This window comes from Alexandromys fortis, unplaced genomic scaffold (genome assembly GCF_014885135.2).
Source record: "Alexandromys fortis isolate MF-2015 unplaced genomic scaffold, M_Fortis_MF-2015_v1.1 scaffold_46, whole genome shotgun sequence".
NCBI lineage: Eukaryota > Metazoa > Chordata > Mammalia > Rodentia > Cricetidae > Alexandromys > Alexandromys fortis.
Window position 1 is genome coordinate 4,682,350 of NW_026067919.1, and position 23,703 is coordinate 4,706,052.

Genomic DNA, 23,703 nt, shown 5'->3' on the forward strand with positions numbered 1-23,703 from the left:
TTATGATCCAGTAGGAGGCACAAGGGTTGATTCTGTTCATTTGTAGCTGGCAGATAGCACCCATTTGTCTAGCTCTGTTTATCTTAGGGTTGGAAAGTCGGTTTACTACTGTGCTGGCTAGTTTTATGTCAACCTGACACAAGCTAGAGTCTTTGGAAAGCTGGAAGCTCAACTGAGAAAATCCCCCCCTCCCTCTAAGGGTTTTCGGTTCTGTGAAGAGACACCATGACCATGGAAACTGTTCTAATTTTAATTGGGGTTACTCATTTAGAAGCTCAGTTCACGACCATCACGATGGAGAGCATGGTGGTGTGGCAGATGTGCTGGAGCCGAGACGGTTACATCTTGCAGGTGACAGGAAGTCAACTGATTTTCACACTGAGGGGAGTTTGAGCAAAAGAGACCTCAAAGCCCACCCATAGTGACACACTTCCTCTAAAAGGGCCACACCTACTAATAGTGCCACTCTTTTGGGGGGACATTTTCTTTCAAACCACCGCAGCCTCCATAAAATGGGGCTGTAGGCAAGTCTCTAAGCAACACCTTTCTGCGATCTCTGCATCAGCTTCTGCCTCCATGCTCCTGCCCTGTTTGAGTTCTTGCCCTTGCTTCCTTCAATGATGGATTATAGTGTGGAAGTGTAAGCCAAATAAACCCTTTCCTCCCAAGCTGACTTTAACTCATGATATTTAATCCTAGCAATAGTAATCCTAATTAATAGTAATCCTATACTATCAGGATAGTGGAGTGTTGTTGTGGCAGACCTGACCATGTTTTGGAGAGGATTCTGGAAGGACTTTGGAACTTTGGGCTCGAAAAGCCACTGAGGGTTCAAAGATTGCTGAGCTGCTCCGTGGGAGCGTGGAAGACAAGAATGTTGAGAGAAATACGGAGGATGGAGGCCTGGACTGTGGAGTTCCAAAGGGATGTTTGACACTTAAGGAGTCTGTGGTGGATATTGTATATTTTGAATTAAGTATCTGTGGTCTGGATCAGCTGGGGCTGACGAATCAACTGTGACCAATAAGAGACCGGCATCACTGAAATAATATTGGAACACTAACGCTGGCTACCTGCACTGGAGAAGTGAAGAGGATGAGAAGAGAGCCCATCACTGACGTGAATCAGCACACAGAAGCTGTGCTCCTGAGCTCCTGGGAGCTGTGCTCCAAGGTTGTACCTCACACGAGCAGCTGAACTTCTCACCACGCCTCACCACGATGGTACCAGTTTTGAAACTGTGAAGGAGCCATGGAGAGCAGCCGAGGCTTGGCACTGTGGCAGGACAGGAGAAGCCATTGGTGAGGTGCAGCCTTAATTAGCTATGGAAGCCCCAGGATCGAAGAGCTCGTGCAAAGACGTTGAGACTTGGCACAATGAAGAAAGCCCAGAAGAGGTTATTGGTGAAAGTGCAGCCCAGTTGCTGCAGGCGTTTTGGAGATGTCAATACCGTGGGGCAACTGCCAACAGTAGCAGCAGGTACGGGCTGGAGCTGGCCTGAACTTGGAGACAATCTGTGTGGGCTGCAGAGGGTGGAGTCTGAGAAGTTAGTCAAGGCCTTTGGATGAGCCCAGAAGATCATGAGTGGAGCCCAAACCTTGGACACTGAATTATTTCCACAGTGAAGTTTGGTTTTGCTTTGTTGCTTGATTTGAATTTTGTTTGTGGCCTAATTCTTCCCTCTTGAAGTAAGAAAGTATTTAACTTGTTTTTATAGAGCCCACAGTTGAAAGACTTTTTTTTTAAGAGACTGAACTTTTAAAACATCTGAATTTGTAAGATTGTGGAACTTTTTAAGTTTTTAAAATATTTTGCATAATATCAATATTAATGTGTGATTAATACAAGAAAGGAAAGGTTGTGGCTTAATAGTAATGTGTTTGAGTGTCAAATTGACAAGATGTCACAAGCTAGAGTAACTGGAAGAGGAAGCCTCAATTGAGAAAAAACACCTCCATCAGATCAGGCTGTAGGCAAGGCACTAGGCTGCATCCCTCCATGGTCTCTGCAGCAACTCCTTCCTCCAGGTTCCTGCCCTGTTTCTGTTCTTGCCCTGACTTCCTTCAATGATGGACTATAGTGTGGAAGGGTAAGTCCAATAAACCCTTTCCTGCCCAACTTGCTTTTGGTCATGGTGTTTCATCAAAGCAACAGTAACCGTAACTAGGACAGCTACTGACTGACATATCAAGAAAGAATGACAGGGTCTTCAGTTCTAGGGGGATGGGAAATTTGGGGTGAGTGCTATGCTAGATGAGTGGGAAAGATTGTAACTCTCCAAAGGACCCAGCTCATGGGAAAGGGGGCAAAAATCTTTACGATCAGGACTGTAAAAACCACTGCTTGACTCCAAATTGGCAGGCAAGCCATTCTTGCCTTTGTCTACAATAACACCCAGTTCCACGGGATAAAATAAAAACTGCCTTACTTTCCCTAGCCTCTTGAATGTGTTAGTTTATAGCAAAGGTCTTCTTTCTCACAGGGAGGAACGTGAGAAGAAGATAAAGAGTGATAAATCAGGACACCCTGGCTGGTCGGGTGCTCAGCTCAGCACACACGCGGACACACCCCAACACTGTGGAAGAAGTGACCATTTCTGATCAGTGTGACTGCTTCAACACTTCTTTGAAAACTGCTGTGACACCTCTCTCTGCTTCTGTCTCCCCTACCCCTGCATTTACCTCTTCTGTATGAGTCAGTTAATCCTATCTCTGAAACTGCACGAACACTTACGATAGGACGGAGAAAAATGGGTGAAGGCCGGGCCGGGCGTGGCAGTGCACGCCTGTGGTCGCAGCACCTGGGAGACCAAGGCAGGAGAAGGAACAATTCCAGACCAGTCTGAGCCACATTAAATAAACAAACACGAATGAGTGAAAGACAAACCGGCCCTGGGGTTGCTCAGAAGCTGAAAGGAGCTGGTATTATCCTTAGAGCCAGTTCTCAGCTGTTTTTCTTTACTCTGATAACCAGCATTTGGGGGTGAAGAAGAATATGGAAGAGAGAGCACAGGAGAGCCGCGCAGAGGCGACCCCAGTTCTACTGAATCCCGGGCCCCGCCAGGCGGGGCGGGGGCGTGTCCGTCACGTGGAAGTGGCGTGGTGGCGTAGGGGCCGAGCTGCGCAGGCGCGGAGAGCTCCGGGTCCCTCGGCCCCCCGTTGCTGAGCTCCAACGGAGGAGAAGGCGGGCGGGAGACACCTATGTCCGCTGGCACAGCTCAGCGAGGCCCGTGACGTCCACGGAGGTGGGGTCCTCGGGGCTCAGGTGAGGATCCAGGCAAGCCCGCGACCGTGGAGTGTGGTGCGGATGGATAGAGGATGCGGCTCCACCTTCCCTTGGGGCCGCTCTCCAAGGTGCCCTCCGCCCACCCCAGAGATGTTGGGACCGACTCCACGCTTGGGGCCAAGATACCCGGTCCCGAACTGGCACTGGTGGTACCCAACTGGGTGTCTGAATTGTTGGGGCAAAGGACCGAGAAAACTCTTGTCCAACCTCGCCGGCAGGAGTTCTGGAGGCTGCCGGGGGGGGGGGGGGGGGGGGGGTGGGGGCCAGCTGGATGGCAAAGAAAGAAACAGAAGCCCTCGGGCAGAGTAGCCCCTGAGGATGGCCGCGGGGGGGGGGGGGGGTGGCAGTGGCTGTCCTGTCTCTGTTTGGGTGCCCTTTGAGGAAGGAAGTCTCAGAGGCACCTGTTCCCCGTCTTTTCCAAGGTTACCAACCTTTGACTTAGAAAGCCCAGTTGTAAATTTCAAAGTACAGCTGAGGTGTGGTGAAGAGATGAGCAGAGCACATGGCAGCCCATCCTCCGGGTTTTTAGGCGGTGAAGGAGTTTGTGGAAATGGCCTAAGTGAGAGCAAGGAAAATTAAGGTGCACCCTGGCAGGTATGCGGAGGCATATTCCCAGAGTCCTGCTGGCACCGTGCCTCCTATCTGTCTTCAAAGCCCTCTTACCTAGATATCAGCTTAATTCGGGGGTTTATTTTTATTTCAACATTTTTTCCCCTTGGAGCCTAGTCGATGATCTATTTGAATAGGAAACAATCACTTAGGTTTTATTTTGAAAAGTGTTGTCATGGAACCTGCTTAGAGTGTCTTATATGCTCCTGTTTTAGCCCAGCCCTGGAGACAAAATTGGGGTTCACACTGCACACCCTGATTCCTCAGAAGATACTCATCAGAAAATAGTCTGTTTCGTATATTTGGGGTAGTCGTTGACTAATCCAGAAATGAGTAAGAATTAAACATCTCTGGCAGTCTTTGTAAAGAGCTTATAGCATCTTCCATGTCTTTAATCCTGATTCATCTCTGTAGAAGGTGATTCAGGAATTGTTCCCATTTTACTGAAGCAAAACAGTGCCTGTTCCAGGTTCGTACAACGTGGAGGAATTGAACCTAGGTGTACATTCTTGGTCTGGCCTTTCCAGTAGTCTCCTTTCTCATAAGGGAAGCCATTTGCCCTTTGTGTTGTTTTTGAAGGGGTTCAAAACATTCATTTTCTCTCTCTCTCTCTCTCTCTCTCTCTCTCTCTCTCTCTCTCCCCCCCCCCTTTTTCCTTCCCTCCCTCTCCCACCCTCTTTCTTTTCTTCTTCCAGACAGGGTCTTATTATATGGGTCAGGGTGCCTTTTAATTTTACAGAAGCTGTCTTTGAATTTGTAGTGCCCCTCTCTCAGCCTTCTGAGTGCTGGCATTGCAGTCTTGGTTTCTAATGATCGTCCCAAGCTGTGTAGCACCAGAAGGTTTGCTTAGGCCCGGGATCCTAAGGCTCATGCCCAGGCTTTGTTAGTATCTCAGGTTAAAGGTAACTCAAGCCAATTGCTAATTGGCTGTCTGCCTCTGCAATGTTAAGAGTTTGTTTGGACAGAGGTTTGTGTGGTAGGAACTGTACAGGGTACTGTAGAAGGAGCCCTGCTCACCTTTGCACTCAGTGGCCTCTGCCAAGGGAGATTGCAACTGAGTATTGCCCTTTGCCTTTGGCACTGCCAGTTGGCACAGCCAGTGCAAAAGGCAGCGTCGAGGAGCCCTAGTTAAGTCAGAGTATGTGCTGTGGAGAAGGACTCCCCCAGGCCTAGAACTTCCACCTAGCCAGCAGACTTGCAGCAACATAGCTGGAGAAGTTGTTCCATGTTCGCTATGTATTTTGCCCTACCAGGACAGTGAGTGGATCCGAACCCTGGAAAAGATAGACAATAAGACAGTGCTAAAGCCAATGGGGTGGTGCATGCCTAAAACCCCAGCACAAAGGAGGCTGAGGTAGGAAGGTGGCGAGTCTGGGCTATCCTGGGCTACAGATCAAGAACTCATCTTTTTAAAAAGTGGGGGGGGGAGAAGCCCAATGTGAAACCTTTACAGTTTTCCAGAGTGCTGCTGTGTTCCGTATTGTTCTTCTCACACACTCCTTATGATAGTCCTGCAGAACGACCTCCCTCACCTTTTCTGACCTCATCAGTAATCCTCCTGCCTCAGCCTCTTGAGTGCTAGGATTACAGACATGCGCCATCACTCCATTCAACTTGTTTTCCAGAAGATCCTGAGGTGGTGAGGGGTAAAATGGCCTCTTGGGACCAGACTGGGAGTTAGGACTTGTTTGCCAGACCCCAGTGCATTTTGGAGGCTTGCCCTCATCTTCCTGTCCATATGCATGCAACTTGAGAGAGCAGGTCTTCTAAGCCTAGGCAGGAGGCTGAAAAGTCAGCTGAATGGCCAGATCTTTGAGGGGGGGGGGGGGTTATTTCTCAGAGGAAAAGACTTTCCCAGTCAGCTATACCCCTTACTCTTCGCTGTGCCTGTGCCTCAGTTTCCAAGTTGCTGACAGTACTATCGTTTTCTCCTCTGAGTGCCTGTTCATGGTTCCAACCCTAGTGTCTCAGTGGAGGGCTGGGATAGAGCCAGGCATTCACCCCAGCGAACAGAGCTGAAAGTTGAAAGTTTTGGCAAATAAATGACAGCTCGCTGCAGGTTGCCAATTCCAGAAGGTGGTTGTGAAGGCTCTCCTGTTGCTCCCTGTGTTTTCACCCTGCTAAGCTGGCATTTATGATGGCATCTAGAAATAGCATGGCCTTGTTACTGTGTATAGGAAAAAAATGCAGACCTGCTTCTCAGCGGAGAATGGGCAGTATGATCCTAAAGAAAACATTTGGCATTGGTTTGTAAACTGCTTGCCAGGGATTAGGCCTGGGAGAGACTGGGGTTCTCTCCAACATCAGGCCCCATCCAGGAGTCTTGCTCCCAGCTTGCCTAAGGCTAATGATCCAGTTTCAGCACTAGCTGCACTTGACTCCGATGCATGTGCATACTCTTCGAGCTTTAGGGCCCTGGTTCGTAGCTGGGTGTGTGGAACCTTAGGAATCCAAAGCAGGATAAACTGGCTCGGATTGGGAGTTGGGAGACCCAGACCTGAGCCCCAGCATTGGCACTTCTTACCCGTGTGGCTTTGGGCTAGTCCACTCCTCGTTTACTCAGTGAAGGGCTTGCAAAGTAGAACTTTAATAGCAGAGGACAGTGGAGGAGAGGCGAGCTGGGAAACATCCTTCCAGTCTGTTCATTGAGAGCCTGAGGCAAGGAAACCGCTGCCTCTTCTTTCCCCATGTCTTCCCTCTCTTTCCTTTCTTCATTCTCCTGGATCTGCCTCAAGCCAGCTTTTCCTGAGGTGGGAAGAGTCCCTGGGTGAGGCTGGGCAGGGCAGTGTTCTCTTGATGTTTAGACTGTCTTGCTGTCCCTACACGTTTCAGACAGGAGTTAACCCACCCAGTGCTGACGCTCTGTTTTGTTAAGACTTTTATCGGTTCCTGCCCAGAGGCAGCTCTTTGAACCAGCAGGAGAAAGTGAGAATGTGCTCACATAGCAGGCACTGGGTAGCGCTGGGTGCCCTCAAGGCTCTCCCTGTAGAAGTAGTCATTGGTGCTGCAGAGTCTGGCTGTGAGAGTGGGGACAGAGGATTTCTAGTTTCTTCTGTCTGTTCAGTGACTATACTCGGGCTCTGATGTGTCCACTCCCCCTGCCAGTGATCAGCAGAGCTGGGACTCGATGCATGATCAGTTCCAAGCGTGAGTGTCTTCTCTAAAGCCAGGTTAACAGTGTGCAGAATTACCTTCCACACAGAGGCGAAATTGGGCAGCAACAGGCTAGCTCCAACTCTGCTCCGCTGTGAAACTTCAAAAGTAAAATTCAGATCCCTTCATTACAAATTTGTAAATTAGACGTACCTTCCATTGCCTGTATTACATGTAGCAGAGCTTTGGTAAGCACTGTTGGTGTAATAGTGACGATCTCCCCGTGTCCTCTACTGGGAAGTCAGACAGATAACCGAAACACAACACATGAAGCCCGTTTTTCACAGTGCACAGGGGTGTGCATATGTTAACACGTGTGTGGGCCCTGTAACCAGATAGAGCATTCAGTTGGCAATGCTTTTAGGGAAGGGTTTTAGCAGGATGTATTGTTGATGCTGGGTTTTACCAGCAGGTAGGCATGCATCTAGTTGGTATGCAGGGCGAGGGAATTCTCGGTACAGGAATGAACAGTAAAGAGTGTGATCTTGCAAGCGGGGTAGTGTGGTGAGGGTGCCAGAGGAGCTGGGGATGAGACCAGAACGGCGGGCTGAAGTTAGACCCTGTCAGCTCTAGGGAGACAGACGCTCACTGTAAGAGAAGCTGAAACGGAGAGTGCGGAGTGATAAGGTCACTCTGGCTACGGACTGGAGAGACGGCTCAGCAGTTAAGAGCACTGGCTGGGCCTCCAGACTCTCTGGGTTTGTGTTCCAGCACCTACCTGGCAACTCACAACCCTCTGAAACTCCAGTCCCAGGGGATCTGAAGCCCTCTACTAGCCTCACTGGCGCTAGGCAGGTCAGCACGCGGTACACAGACATACACGCAGGCCAAACACCCTTACACATAAGTAAAATAATAAATAAGAAAGACTACTCTGGCTACAGCATAGAGAGTGATGTATAAAGAACCAAAGTAAAGGCTGCCCAAGTTTGTCCGCTTCTGAGCAGTTCAGAGTAATGGGGGATTGGGCTTAGACTGTAGCCGTGAGGTCAGAAGAGGCTAACAGACCCACGAGAGATGGACAGAACTCTGACTGAAAATGTGTAGGCAGTGAGAGCCAAAGAAAGGAAAATTGTCCTTAGGTTTCTGGCTTGAGCAGCTGTCTGGATACCTGGGTCATTGAGTCAGGAGGCCTAGGAGAGAAATCAATAGTGGACAGAGGTCAGTTTGGGATGTACTGTGACAGATCCGTATAAACCTCCTACCTGGAAACTTTGAGTCAGTAACAGGAATGGGAAGTCGGAGGCATTGCCAAGCTAGTGAGTGAGGTGCTGGCCTTAGATGAGGTCACCCAGGAAGGGTGTAGGGGTTCTGTAATGGCAGAGAAAGGGGAAAAGAGAGGTGATGGATAGATACCAAGGCTCCTTGGTTGTCCAGTTGACTTGCTGGATGTAGACTTAAGTGGGTACAGAGCAGGCCACACAAAGAACCATGGACAAAAGGACCTGTGCCTTTGATGCTGTGACTTTGCCATGTGGCCTGTGTTAAGAGCCTGACTGAGAGTGCACCCATAGCAGAGGGGGAGTCTGCTGGCACTTGGGAAATGTTACAGTCTGCATGACTGCAAATGACTCAAATCTCTGCTCAGTTTTTTGAAGGGCTAGGGGGCCTTGGCAGCTGGCCACTTCGATGTTTTTTGGAGATTAACCATTGGCAGCTGCAGGAGCCCTAGGGTTTCTGTGTGGCCCAGTCGTGCCTGTGGAGTGGCTAAGCTTAGGGACCTAGGCAAGCCTCCAAAGCCCCACCTCCAACTCTCCCTGTGCCTGCTCACCCTGCCTGCACACCCTGTGGGCCAGAACCGCTTGTCAGCAGAAGCAGAGGTGTGGACGCCGCAGATGGTAAGTGCAGCTCCAGGTTTAGCCTGCTGATCGGTGGATATAGGAGAGGGGGGCAGCCAAGCTGGATAAAGCCTGAATGGGCACTGGGCCAAGGTGGGGTTAGGTTAATGAAGAGCAGGAATGTTGGGGCTCCAGAGAGAGCTGTTTGTGTTGGTATCAGACAATGTCCCTGTGCTCTGAGGAGCTGTAGCACACCTTCACTTTGGAGTTGAGAAGATGGGCCTGGGGAAGATGGCCGCATTTGGCATGGGAAATCCAGCTGGGTTCCCTCTACCAACTCTCAAGCATCTCCAGACCCGAGCTGCCACTCTGAGCTCTGACAGCTGCTGTTTATTTGCCATCTTATCCAGCTTCACCTTCTGGGAGACAAGGGGATCAGATAAACCCCACCCTAGGGAGCTGAGTCGTGGAGCTGTGGAGCTAGCCCTTCTGTAAACAATCTGCCAGTTGTCATTTAGAGAGAGACTGGCCCCCTCCTTAAGAAAGAGACAGAGTGGGAAAAAGAGAAGGGACAGCTGGTGTATGGTAAATTTCCTTTAGACCAGACATAGTGACACTGTATTTGATGGCTGAAGGCAATAAACTGCCTGTTTGAAATTTTCCTGGAGATGGAGGTTCATGCCCTTGACCCCCACAGACCTACCTCCGAATGTGTGGAGAGAGTCCAGGTGTGGCTGCAGGGAATAGCTGTGGAGCAGCTTCTCCTGTTTGCTACAGATGGCAGTATTGCTACCTGCTGGCCCTGTGACAGCAAGGAAATTCCTGGACTCAGAACCTTAGTGTCGGCCCCTGCGAAAAGAATATTCTTTGCTACACAAGACAGTTGGGAGAATGAACTTGAGCCAAGTATGTCAAGTGACGCTCAGAAAATTCAGGATTACTGGCCTCCCTGCTTCTGCGCTCAGTGAGCTTGGAGGCACACGTGGAAAAGCACTGACTGTTCCATCTAGATATGAAAAATCTCTCCCTGTGGGAGTGGGATTAACTTAGTCAGGGACTAAGGCTGTGCAGCAGGTTGTCGCGGTATCGGTTCCAAGGCTTACCGGGGAGAGAGGGTACTTTAAGGTCCGGAAGCACGGTGCTTCTCTGTGCTTATCACCAGCAGAAGAGCCACAGCTGGGGTGGGAGCAGCTTGAGCCCGATGGCAGAGAAGTCCGCCTCCCCAGGGTACTGCTGATAAAGCAGAGCCTGCGCAGGTACTCTCCCCAGAGGAGTGGATCACAGTAGGAGAGGGCCTAAGGGAAGAAAACATCATGCCTGGCGTAGCTTTGATGCCCACATTTTGAATCCAAGTTGAGGTAGGGAGAGAGGGGAGTCTCGGGGCATGGTCAATTCCTGCAGGGGAGAGTTGAGTCTGTTGGGTGGCTGATTCTTATCCTATCCTTGACCTATACCCAGTGATCTAAGCACACAGAATGAAAGGAGGTCTTAGGGAGGCCTGGGAATAAATGAGATCCTAGACAGCATGAGAGTCTCGTGGAAAGACAGGTGCTTTAGGTGACTTTCAGCAGGTGGGCTGGGTTGCTGCTCTAGGGGTGGCGGCTTCTGGGTTTCCTCTCCCCTCTGGGAGTCAGTCTTCCATGCTAGGCTCAATCATTCCTGGCCCAGCCAAACTTTCACACTGTGAACTGTGTCCCACACCAATTCCAAAGCCGCTCCCTCTGTTTCTGTGGCTGCCCAGATTGGCTCTCTTCCGTGTGTCCCCACAACCAAGTGTTCTTACTCGGCCAAGCTGCCTAACCTTCCTACCGACTTTCCAGTTACTCTGTGAACTGAGCCTATGTCTTCTTAAGGGTCGTGTGTCATACTTAGTTCTCCCAAACTGCCATTTAGTCAACCGGTTGGTACTAAATAAATTATGAAAATGAGTGTTCAGTCTAGTTGAATTCCCTAGATGTGATCACTGAGCAAACAAGCCAAATGTTTGCCATTGGATGGTGGGGAAATGTAGCCTGGGAACCTCCAAGAGTTCAATTGGGTTGTGTTGATAGGAGAGGGGGTCCCTGGACTCCCCAAATGCACTGCTGGGTTCCAGGAGTCCATTTGTACGGTAGATGTAAGATGGCCTGTGCCTCCCCTTACAGAAATGCTTACCACATCTGTGCACAAAATGACAGCACTCATGTGTTCCTGCGTTCTGTACACTGGCTTGTAATTCAAAAGTGCTGTGAAAGGCATAAAAGCACCAGCCTTTTTCCAGGCTGTGTGGATGCTCCTGTTTATAGCAGGTGTCTGGAAGCTGTGCTTCCCTCCCAATTGTTCTGCGAACTATAATCCAGTAATGTGTAACTTTGCCAAAGAAAAATTGGAAGCAGGCCTGTGGAACATTCTTTCCGGCTTTGCCCAAGAACTTGATTGTACATAAGTCATGTTCCTCACTCAACTGTTTTGAATTCATTTCAGCACTTGTCTGTGGTGAGCCATTGACTATAGACCACACTTTGTGTGGTTCTAAGGAAGCCTTCCCTCCCAGTTGAAATCCCTTGCATCAGTGATACAGTGGCAGCCACCACTCCTTCAAACACCCACACTGGCCTCCTCTGCTTTCCCTTTCTCCAAGTGTATCAGTACCAGATTCCTCTTTTTTTTTTTTAAGGTCATATTTATTTGGCTGTCCCTTGCCTGGAGTTCTCTTTCAATTAATTAATTGGTTGATTTTTTTGTTTTTGTTTTTTCAAGACAGGGTTTCTCTGTAGCTTTGGAGCCTGTCCTGGCACTACTAGCTCTTGTAGACCAGGCTGGCCTCGAACTCACAGAGATCCGCCTGCCTCTGCCTCCCAAGTGCTGGGATTAAAGGCGTGCGCCACCAACGCCCGGCTAGTTGATTTAACTTTAATAGTACTGAGGATTAAACCTAGGACCTTGTTCATGCTTGACAAGTTTTCTACCAAAACTAGTCCCATCCTCTTTTTACTTTGAGACAGCGACTCAATAAATTTCCCAGGACAACCATGACCTTGATAGTATCCCCCTGTTTCATCGTGCTGAAGAGCTGAGGTACAGGCCTGTGCCACTAGACCTGGCCTCTCTTTTATTTCATAACTCAAATTTGAACTTTTGAAGCTGGCTTCAGTACTGGTCTGGTCTACCTTTTCCTTCCCAAAGTCCCCACCATGGCTCACTTCTGTCCTCCTTAAAGACCCTTCTCATTGCAGAGATGTGGATTTCCCAAACTTCACTTGGTCTTTGAGAAATTCCTGGGCCTAAACTTGCAGGGTAGAATAAGTGTTTTGGGGGTGATTACTGTCTCTGTCCTGTCTCCAGTCATCCAAGCATACAGAGTCAAGCTGGGAGAAGAACGTGGGGAAGTATCGGGGTGAGTGTGAGAACTTAGGGGGCGTGAGAGCCAGCAGAAATGCTGGGGCTACAGGGAGTTGTCAGGAGAAGGCAGGCTGGATGGACTACTGCTGTTTCAGGATGGAATGTGTAGTCCGGTTTTTCTTTGGCCCGCCAGCTCATGAACAACAACATGGAGACTTACTATTAATTATGAAAGCTGGGTTTTAGTTTATGTTTTATCATGTGGCATTTTACCTTTCTTTCATTCTGTATGTCCAACTCCTTCCACGTCTCCTTAGTGACTCGTCTGTGCCTTGATCATCTCCTACTTCCTCTCTCTCTGCCCAGAAGTCCCACCTGTACCTCCTGCTCTAATGGCTATTGGCTGTTCAGCTCTTTATTAAACCAATCACAGCAGTTTATCTTCACACAGTGTACAAATATCCTACAACAGGGATGATTCTGGATTTGCCACCCAGAGACAAAAGGATACCCCGCTGCAGAGAGCCTTACTAGTGAGGTAACCAGGCCCCAGCTGGGAATAAGGCTAGATTCCATAGGGTCCCCTTCTCTATGCATACACCTCTGACTCAGCCTCCTCTGAAAAATTCTGCTCCTTCTGATGTGACACAGACCCTACTCCCTGCTCTTCCATTCATTCAGCAAATATCCCTGCAGTTTTGTTCTCGTGTGTGTGCATGGGGGCAGGGCTGTGGGAAGGGTGCCCTCTTAGATACCCGTGTTTTTACCAGTGGCCATCACCAGGTGGTAGGCTTCAGGGAGTGTTGACTTTCTCGTCAGCTGTGGTTTTATGCACTGTTGCAGCTGAAACTGGTTTTTTGTTTTGTTTTTAATGGAAGCCTGTTTCATTTCTATAATGAGTGAGAAAGCTATTCTCAGCTGGGAGAAATTGACTGAGATTATCTGTCTACCCTGAGTGAGGCCCTGCTGGGCAGTGGCTGGGCCTTTGATGAGTAGAATGTCACCCTTGTTTCTCGGAGATTTCTTAAACTCAAGAGGAAGACAGGGCAACAAAACAGGAATCCTCTGATCGCAGATGAGAAAAGCTGTCCCTACCCAGAGGGGTGACAGCTGAGTCACTTACTACCCGTGCTGTGAAAGAGAATGAGGCTTGGTGAGGAGAGGACTATGGGACAGGCTCAGTGCGGCAGAGGCGCGAGAGAGGCTCCTAGAAGGCTGTCATTTCTCTAATTACTCCTGACGCCTGAGTGAGTGAGCTTCTTGGGGCACAAACCGGCACGTGTCTGTGCTTTTCCCACGCTCTCACAATGGGGCTGAGACAAGCAGCTGAGCGGTTCTGACCAGTCTCGTGTTTCCCTGCTTCAGCCCCTCCTCCCCTGGGCCCCTGGCCCGTTGCCCACTGGAGTCTTGGGCAGGAGGTCAGATTCCAGCTGTCCTGTGGGAACAGTAACATCTTCCTTCTTCTCAATCTCCAGACATGTCTTTCCTCCAGGACGCAAGTTTCTTCACCATGGGCATGTGGTCCATTGGTGCGGGAGCCCTGGGGGCCGCTGCTCTGGCAGTACTCCTGGCCAACACGGATATGTTTCTGTCCAAGCCCCGGAAAGCAGAGCTGGAATATCTGGAAGACATAGACCTGAAAACGCTGGGGAAAGGTAAGGAGTGACTACCAGCCTCGGTACTTTTCCAGGGTGCTGGGATGCATGTTTAACCTCTTTAGTTTCCTTCCTAAAATCATTCCTTTTTCTTAAAGCAATATTAGAGGAAAATCTAATAACAGTTTTTAAATTACCAATAGTTATACCACCCTAACACAGTCATTTTTGCTTTGCTGTATTCCTTTCTATGCTTAAATATAGTCGCATAAATGTAATCTGGGTATTATTGTCTAATTTATCTTTTTCTTATCAAAGTCATTTTTCACTCTCTATTACTGTTGCCTTAACTGCGATGATAAATTGCTCCACAATATTTAGTAATATTTTACCATCACTTAATAAGCCAGGGAGTATTCTGAGGAATTCCAAGTCTTCTGATAATGTCATAAAGAATAAAATAAAATGAATAGGGTTGTCTGAGTTGAATGAGCTCAAGAAACACTACCTATCCAGTTCTGTGTTCCTGGATGCTTGATACTGGGCCTGCTGCATAATAAGGATTTGTACATTGTAAGTGGGGGATCTGGGGAGCCACTGGTACTTGATGGTTATCCTGTGATGAAGCTGCAGACAGGGCCCTCTGTACCCGTCCTCAGGGGCCCACATGGAATTCATGGCAAGAGCTGTGAGCCTCACTCCGTCACGCCAGCTCTACCCCTGCCAGGTGCATTCCACACAGAGCTTAGGTTTCAGTCATGTCCATTTGCGGCAGGAATTTCTTGGTACACATGAGGGCTCACTGTTGGGTGGTCCATTGTCTAGTACCCCCAGAGAGAAGCCATCATCATTCCCTCAGTTGGTGAGGGAGCTGGCCTCGGGAGGCAGGAGTGTGGAGGTTCTGACCCAGGCAGGCAACCTTAGGACAGTAAAGAGAGATTCCTGCAAGCTTTGTTCAGTCTCCAAAACCTCACATGACGGCAGCCTCCCTCTCCGTTTTTGTTCACACTGCATTTCACAGGTGCTTGGGTACCTCTGGAGAATACTAGAACAATTAAGCCTTATCCTTAATGAGTCCTCACTAACTCTCCCAAGCATCTCCTTGTTGGGTGTCCTTCACTTTATTCTGTTTACAGTAGTGCAAGCGTTGGAGCTAACATGTTTAGACTAATTTAAATTTTAAAAATGTTGATTTTGCTGGGAGATCATGGCTCACACTTTTGTTCCCAGCACTTAGGAGGCAGAGGCAGGCTGCTCTCAAAGTTTGAGGCCAGCCTGGTGTATAGAATGAGTTCCAGGAAAGCTGGGTCAACACAGAGAAACCCTGTTTTGAAAAATTATAAAAAATAAAGACAACAATTTTTTAAATATTGTTCCTTTCTTTTAATATGCTTTTAAGGGTACTTTTGGGAGGGGTATCAAAATATAAAACTTAGTTTGGGCCCCACAGAATTATTAGTGTCCAGTGCTGCAAGCCATAAGTAGAATTTGCCAATTTTGCTAGAAATTAGTGCAATTTGGATGTTCTAGTGGAACACTGAATTTTGTGGGAGAGGGATCTTTGGAGTGTATGATGGGGTCCTTAAGCCTTATTAGTGTTCTTTGGGAAGGTGAGTCCTTCCTCTCTGTGCTTGCTTTCTTCTCGTAGGTGTGGAGTACTCATCCTGGCCCCCTCTAGGCTGGGTTCTGGCCTGAGCTTGGCTCCGCTCCGTGTGGTTCAGGAGCATCTAGGCCTCCTGGGCAGGCCTAGGAGGAGATCGTAACTCTCCTTCTTCTCCTTCAGAATCAAGGACATTCAAAGCAAAGGAGCTATGGGAGAAGAATGGGGCTGTAATTATGGCTGTGCGAAGGCCGGGCTGTTTCCTCTGTCGAGCGGTGAGTGCCTTTAAGGATCTCTTGGAAAGGAAGCATCTGACAGTTGGGTCTGGAGTATTTCCAGCCAAGACCAAAAGGCTTGTGTGTGCTTCTGAGCCTTCTGTCGGTTCTGGATGCTTCTATTATTTGCTCTATGCATTTGTTTTGACATTTGCTCTGTTTTTTGTTTTTTGTTTTTCCCTAACAACTCTGTATATCCTGGTGGGGTTAGTAACAAGTCTGCTTTCTTTGTCCTTCAGACCTTTTGCCCAGTATGGTAGCAGCCATGTCCTGCCCCGCCTTTTCATTAGATCTAGAAGAGCAACAGGAGCAAATTCTGAGTTCCTATTGGTCAGCGTAGATGCACACTTGTCGAAATAATGGTCTGGAGAACTGAGAAAATTGAATAGGGTTCTCTTGCCCTTCAAACCACTTGGATCCTCATATAACCCCTTTGTCCCTGTCAGGGTCATCACTGTCATTTCTCTGGAAGCCTGGCCCACCACTAAAAGATTTCTTTTTGTTGTGTATGTGTGATACAGAATCCACGGATGCTGCTGAGTACACAGCCTTTGCAGCTCCTTACCTGCCAGGCCCCTCTTTTCCAGTTTTTTTAAGGCAGGTTCTCGTGTGGCCCAGACTGACTCCACTTGCAAGGTAGCCCTAGAATTTATGGTCTTCCCATCTCCACCTCCTGAGTGCTGGGATTTCAGACATGTACCACCATGTCCAATTTCCTGTGATGCTTGGGACTGAACCCAGGGCTTCGTGCATGCAAGACAAGCACTCTACCAACTGAGCCACATCCCAGCCTGTGCAGGGCTTCTCAAGGGCATCTTAGCAATGCAACCCGTTGTCACCATTCTCATTCTACACAGGACAGTGGTACAGTGGTTGCCACAAAGCCAAGCTGCCTGCTTATTGTGTGCTCACTTACTGCTGCTGTAGCAAAATGCCACACATCTGGTGGCTTTCACAGCAGTTAGCTTACAGGCTGGAGGTCAGAATTCCCAAATGGAATCTGGTTGCATTCCCCTGGAAACTGCAGTGGATGTCCATTTCCTTGCCGTTTCCACTCTTCCAGAGCCCACCACTTTTCTTCGCTTGTGATTTCTCCCTGTGTTTCTAAAGTCAGCAACTGCTGCTCACCCATTGTCGCATCACATCCCTAAATACTAACTTTCTGTCCCTCCTCCATCCAAGACCCCAGTGATGGCCTTGGCCCCATCCAGTTAGCATAGGGCCTTCCTCATTTAAGGCCAGGTGATCACCAAGCTGTTTCCTGTCTGTCTCAGTCCCCCTGGCCATGTGACAGGTCACAGGCATTCAGGGCTGGCCATCTTTATGGGTTCATTATTTTCTTTCATCTTGGAGGTGGAGGATAAACTCGGGGCTCTTGATTCCCATTCTGAGATGCCTCCAGACACCAGCAGAGATGCTGTTCTGACATGATCTGTTGAAATCAGTGACACAGAGGGGGGCTCCAGGAGCCACAGCTCTTGGTCACTACAGCCAGTTTTCCTGTGTTCTGCTTTGTGCCCTAGAGCAGCATTCAGTGGAAACTTACAGTGTCCAGAAAGCTGGGTGGATAGAAACGAGTGACTCAACAGACACATGGGTAGGAGTTACAGGACTCTATTTCCTCTCAAGGGCTTTAGATGGTGACATACCCAGAGAAAATAGCCAAGGAAAAGCAGTGAACCTCATTTCCAACAGGTGGTCTTCAACCATATCAGAAACAATAGCCCCTCTCTTCTGCTCCAGTCAAAATTTGCTACTCAGTAGAGTTCTTGATGAAATTATGTTATAATCAATCCTGTTTTGTCTAGCTATGCTTCTCTTATTCTAGGAAACATAGTTGCTTTTATGTTACATTGTATTTGTATCAGAGGTAGGCCAGCTACATTTAAAAGAACTTCCTGATGATTCTTTAATTACAGCATCTTATGTGAAAAAGGAAGTGGTTCTTCAGGTTAAAGCTTTTCCATGATTTATGCAGTATTGTTTATTCTTCCAGAACATGGTTCATGAGGGTCAAAGATGTGTGTATCAATTCAACTCTGCCACATCTTCCCATTGTCCATCTTCAGCTCTTCCTGCCATACATTCAGGACATTCGAACATCCAGCCATGTTCTAGACACTATGAAACAAAAGACAGAATGTCTAGCAGTGAGACATACTTAGGAATCTGAGTGATAATGCATGATGATGACATGAAGGCTTAGCACAAATGAAAAACCACATACACACATACAGAGAGAGAGAGAGAGAAAGAGAGAGAGAGAGAGAGAGAGAGAGAGAGAGAGAGAGAGAGAGAGAGAGAAGGCAGAGAACATGCTTGAGACATAGGGACAGGTCCAGGAGACCTTTCTAGAACAAAGATACCTTTCCAGAAAGTTAGATTAGAGCTGGAAAGAGAAGGAGATATCTAGGAGGGAATGGAAGGGGTCGCCTTGCATTGAAGCTTGGGGACCACAGTCGCATGGCCTTCACACATATGTCTGATGGACCCTTGGGCTAGTATACAAGGTAGGAAAACTTGTCCTGACTGAGCATAAAGGACATGTTTGGGACAGCCACTGTTCCAGAGACTCCCCGGGCATATTTCACTTTCCCACTTTGAGAAGATAAGAAGCCTGGGCTGGGAGTCCACCTGAAACCCTGTCCTGAGGCCTGGTGTCTAACACATGATGGGCTACACGACCTGACTTGTCTCTGGGATTTTTGTCATCTTTCCTCCTCTGCTCAGTGTCAGCCATGCCCTGGGCAGTGGTTTGGTTTTGTTGTTGTTGTTGTGCTTGTTTGTTTATTTGTTTTAACATCACCTCTCCAAGTGCTCACGTCCCTGAACTGTCTTCTATAGGAGGCAGCAGACCTGTCCTCCCTGAAGCCCCAGTTGGATGAACTAGGTGTCCCTCTCTATGCTGTGGTGAAGGAGCAGGTGAAGGCAGAAGTGAAGGACTTCCAGCCTTACTTCAAAGGGGAAATCTTCCTGGATGAAAAGGTGAGTGTGTGTGACTGGAGAGAAACCTCAGTGTGTAAAAGACCTTCCTCTTCTTCCAAAGGCCCCTCATTCAGTTTCCAGCACCACAGCCTGCAAAGCCAGCTCCAGGGGGTCCAGTGCCCTCTTCTGGCCTCTGTGAACACTGCACACACACACAAATGCATGTATAAACACAGTTAGAAATAAAATGCAGAAAGACAGAGTATGTTACAGGCTTGTGGACCCTAGGCTGGGAGGTATGGTACTTATCTGGGAGAGGTCGCTGGCCTGGGACTGGAGGAGGGCCTTCCCCTTCTGTTTGCCTGAGCTGGCAGGGTCCCCCAGCTCTCAGAGCACAGTGCAGGCAGACTCAGGAAGGTTGTTGGCTGTTATTTCTAAGGCTTTCTTTTGAATTGACCCAGGAGGGTGGAAATAGCAGCAAACTCCAGCCCCTTGGCATGAACCCCTGCCCCTTAATTTATGCAGTTGTGCCTCCCTTCTCTTCCCCTGCACAATGTTGTAAGGAGAGAGACGGTGGGGGCAGAGTTGTTTCCCTATATTGGAGCTACCTTGAGAACTGAAGTTGACCTCAGTGGTATAGTGCTTCACAGACAAATGCAAGGCTCCATGTTCTATCCCTGCATCATAAAAATAACATAAAGTTTGGGGTTTTTTTTTTAAGGCTTTTTTTTCTTCTTTTCTTTTTTCTCTTTTTTCTTTTTTCCTTAAATCAGAGCGGCAAATTTTTATTTCCCTAGGCTGTATGTCCCTAGGTGGTGTGATGTGTTAGACAGGCTCCGGGGCTTTTGGCATCCTTCCTGGGGATGAAAAACATACAGACAGCTCACACAAGATCTTCTTGCTCCCTAGAAAAAATTCTACGGTCCAGAGAGGAGGAAGATGATGTTCATGGGCCTCATCCGTTTGGGTGTGTGGTACAACTCCTTCCGGGCCTGGAATGGAGGCTTCTCTGGAAACCTAGAAGGCGAAGGCTTCATCCTCGGAGGGGTTTTTGTGATAGGACCTGGAAAACAGGTAGGATCTGTGTTTCTGGAAGATCTGTGGAATTGAGGCCAGATCCAGAGAGGGGCAGGCATTGGGTGTGGGGTCTCCATGTCTAGAGTCGCCCATCCTTTCTCCCAGCTCTTGTCGCTGGCCACACGTCTACCGATGCTGGCCTCTCACACACTTTACAGTCATGCTGGCCACACGTCTACCGATGCTGGCCTCTCACACACTTTACAGTCACGCTGGGACACAGTCCTGCTGCTCACACTGCAGGTGGCGACCCTGACTGAGAGGAAGAAAGCAGCTGTACCAGTGTGCTTGGTCCAGCGCGGCACTGCAGGGACCTGAGCCCAGGTTTTCTCATTTCAAGTTGTGTTTCTGTTCTCAGCCAGATATCTCACTTTTATTCTATTTGTGAATATACCCAGTTGGGATGTTCCCAAACCATCAAGGATGAATAAAGAGAAAAGCAGAGAGGAGAAGGGATAGATAAAAGCAGTCTGGCTGAGCGGTGGCAGTGCATGCCTTTAATCCCAGCACTTGGGAGGCAGGCAGTTCTCTGTGAGTTTGAGGCCAGTCTGATCTACAAGAGCTAGTGCCAGGACAGACTCCAAAGCTACACAGAAAAATCCTTTCTTGAAAAACAACAAATAAACAAACAAAAGCAACCTGATGAGGAAGGGTGGCAAGGAGGTATGAGAGAGACCACTGTGTTTTTCCTGCAGAGATCTTGGCACCAGGGCTGTGCCTAGAGAGAGAACCTATTCCTCTATGGATAGGGTGTTAGGAGCCCTGGTAGTGAGGACCCAGAATCAGTGTGGGGACCCTGAGGAAGAGAAGGGGAAAGAGAGATGAGGTCCCTGGAGGCCTGGGAAGCAGGTGGACACTCACATTGGGCCTTGGGGCTTCCAGTGCACTATATAGCAGGCATGGGTCACAGAAGGAAGACCTGGTTATGGCATGCACACGTGTATGGAGTGGTTGGATCTTTGGTGTTTTGTTTCTGTAGAAAAGCAGCCTTAGTCTGCATTGTTGAACTTCACAATATAAGAGAAATAAGAATGAGAACCAAAATCTTTGACTGTTAATCTTATTCTAATCTTTTAAAATGGCATTGGTAATTGTTCTTACTTACTCGTGTTAGCATTTAGTATTAAATGGTGTCGAATTTGGCATAGTTCTGTCTGTTGATTTCTAGTAAGCATACCAAGTGTCTTAATGGTAACGGCTGCAAAGCACCTGCCTGTCATGTCTTCCCTATGACCAGTCTAGGATGTTAGCCATCTCCGTGTAAGAAAGTGGGCCTAGAGATAGCAAGCGAGTCAGCCAGAGGCACCGCTGGTAAGCAGCACAGGAAAAATTAAACCCAGGAACACAGAAGGATACCATCTACAGATTGTCTACAATTGTCCTCAGCTGTGGTCCTCAGTGACCTGGCCCACATGACCCTCCAAGGTGCCCTCCCTGCCCACTCTGGGCCCTATGGGGTTTCATTGTCTTCCCTCTGCCTCCTGTGGTGGCCCCTAGGGCAGGGTTTGGCACAGCTGCTAGCCTTTTCTTGCCTGGTGATGACTCAGTCGGTACTCCTGGCTGGGCTCGCACATTCCTGGTATCCTTAGGTGGGGTGTTGGTTCTCTGTGGAGTTTCTGGAAAGGTGGAGGCTGTACTGGGATGGCGGGCATCAGGACTCACCTGGGTTCCTAGTGGGGGTGGCTGTTGCCTCCCGGGTATGTCAATTGCCTTTAGGTATGAATTTTTTAAATAATAATTTGTGATTCCTACTTTAAAGAAATGCATATACCAGAGAGATTCCAAAAAGAACAAACTAGTGGAAGGTGGGTGGAGCCTTCCTGTCAGCTGCTGAAGACAATCCATGGGGACAGAGCTGACGGCAGTGGGTTTGCTTCCCGCACCATTATATATTCTTTCCTGAATTTTCACTGCCTGCATTTGGCTTATTGAGCAAGTAATTGCAGTTTCATCATTCACTTCCCAATAGTCAACACAGCATGATGGGGTTTTAATTATTGTTTATTTATTTGTGTGTGTGTGCACACGCATGCGTGTGTGCATGTACAGCAATGTACATACACAATGCATGTGTGGAAGTCAAAGGACAACTCTCAGGAGTCAGTTCTCACCTCCCTTCCTAAGATCAAAGGTCTAAACTCAGGTTATTAGCCCTGTATATTGCAAGTGCCTCTACTGGACAAGCCTTCTTCTGAACCCAACTTCTTTTTTGCTTTTTGCTTTGTTTTTGTTGTTATTGTTTTTATAATGATAGAACACCTTACAGATCATTTTAAATGTAAGGCTAGTGTCCAGATACATTTAGTTAGAGAACTCTGACAATTCCTGATATCATTTTACTACTTCAGAGAAACTGGGATGTCCTATGTCCTATGTGATATTGTGTTTCCTTCACAGTATTGGAAGTGTGACCCCAGTTTGGTTTCTTTTCTCTTTTTTTTTTTTTTGTGGTTGTTTTGTTTTGTTTTTGTTTTTCGGGACAGGGTTCCTCTATGTAGCTTTGATACCTATCCTGGAAATCATTCTGTAGAGCAGGCTGGCTTCTGACTCACAGAGATCCGCCTGCCTCTGCCTCCCGAGTGCTGGGATTAAAGGTGTGCGCTACTACCACCCAGCTGTGACCCCAGTTTCTTAAGAGGATTAAAGGGGTCTGCTATCTCAGATGGTCATTTAGCACCCACCAATGTGGACTCTGAGCTACACTTTGTAGGATATTTATGTTTTCATTCTCTTCTCTCCCCGGGTGATAGACTTTTATCTGCCTGTCATCCAGGAAGTCTTCCACCCATCCTGGCTTCCTGTGTCCCAAATACTGGGGTGTAGATCCCTCAGTCCCCTTCCTCAGAAGCCTGGCCTCCTCAAGGGCAGGTGTGGGTTTCATTCAGTGCTGGACTCTCAGCTGCTCAATCACAGGGCTTGATGAACAGCAGAAGTTCAGAGTCCGCATCATGATTGAAAACTGATATCCCTTCCGTTTCTGCTGTAGGGCGTCCTTCTTGAGCACCGAGAAAAAGAGTTTGGAGACAAAGTGAACCCATTCTCTGTTCTGGAAGCTGTAAAGAAGATCAAGCCACAGAATCAAGCCTCAGGGGAAAGCTGATCATGTACAACATCTGACTGGGGGAGAACAGGACCTTCACGCGTCTTCACTGAATGAGCTGTGCTTGAAGAGCTAGGAACTGCTGTACCATATTCACTAGGGATTGGTGATCTATTAGTATCGTCTTCTGTGTAGGCCCAGAATAGGTCCCAGAGAAAAGTGATTAAAATCTAGCAGATCAGTCATAGTTTATTTGAGGAAAGATCTAGAAAATCCAAGGCTTAAAGTTGACTATTCCACCTCCTTTCAAATGATATAGCCTGATTGCTAGTATTTGAAGTGAATTTTATTATCGTATATAAGAAAAAAAAATCTAAAATCTAAGACAAGTGGGACTAAGAAACAGCTCAATGGTAGAACATTTACCTAACACGCACAAGGCCCTTGGGTTGGATAAACACACACACACACACATCTAAGAAAAGTTGGTGATTAACTTGACAATTAGAGAATATAAGGCTTTTTGTTCGGTGTGTTTTCTGTTAACAGCTTGTTATGTAATGCCAATGGACCACATACAGCAACTGCTGTGTTCCTGGATAGTTTGATAAAGGTAAATTACAAAGTGAAATTTCTTGTGGTCTTCTCTTCTGAACTCAGAAATTTGTTTCAGTGGACAAAGCTGTCTGTCATCTTTGGCTCTAATAAAGCATGCATCAGAAATCTCCTTTGTACACAAGTTTTTCTTTTCCTTGTTCCTCTTGCTTCAGTTTCATGTTCTGGTCTTACAGACACTAGCCACCACAGCTAGCAAGTCACAAGATTTTTTATTGATGAGTAACAAAAAAAGTGTCACCATATTGTTGGCTAACAGTGAAAACTCAGTATTCTCCTGGGAGGGAGCAAGGAAGGGCAGCTCACGTGACTGTGACCTAATGGGGTTAAAAATGGTCAGAAAGATGCATCCCGTCATGCTTGTTAGTAGTTATGCTGTCTTCTCGGGAGGAATAATCTCAGCATTGAAATTTGACAACTCCCTTCATAT

The 23,703-nt window shown here is 47.9% G+C and overlaps 1 protein-coding gene across 4 annotated transcripts; it reads left to right on the plus strand.

Moving 5' to 3' along the window:
- Positions 1–3,102: 3,102 nt before the first annotated feature.
- Positions 3,103–23,385, plus strand: Prxl2a (peroxiredoxin like 2A). Of its 4 annotated transcripts, none has more exons than XM_050140619.1 (6): positions 3,103–3,264; positions 13,622–13,801; positions 15,525–15,616; positions 18,461–18,601; positions 19,451–19,615; positions 22,605–23,385. In XM_050140619.1, the coding sequence occupies exons 2-6, from the start codon at positions 13,624–13,626 to the stop codon at positions 22,716–22,718; spliced, it is 690 nt and encodes a 229-aa protein (XP_049996576.1). In that variant the 5' UTR covers positions 3,103–3,264; positions 13,622–13,623; the 3' UTR covers positions 22,719–23,385. The 4 variants fall into 4 exon arrangements, with proteins under 4 accessions (XP_049996576.1, XP_049996580.1, XP_049996579.1 ...); XM_050140623.1 differs by having other exon boundaries at positions 13,639–13,801; XM_050140622.1 differs by lacking the exon at positions 3,103–3,264 and adding an exon at positions 8,732–8,885 and having other exon boundaries at positions 13,639–13,801.
- Positions 23,386–23,703: the final 318 nt, after the last annotated feature.

Coding starts and splice junctions, on each gene's coding strand:
- Prxl2a (XM_050140619.1), top strand. CDS start 13,624: ATGTCTTTCCTCCAGGACGCAAGTTTCTTCACCATGGGCATGTGGTCC. Junction 15,617..18,460: donor GCTGTTTCCTCTGTCGAGCG/GTGAGTGCCTTT, acceptor TGTCTTCTATAG/GAGGCAGCAGACCTGTCCTC. Junction 18,602..19,450: donor AAATCTTCCTGGATGAAAAG/GTGAGTGTGTGT, acceptor CTTGCTCCCTAG/AAAAAATTCTACGGTCCAGA.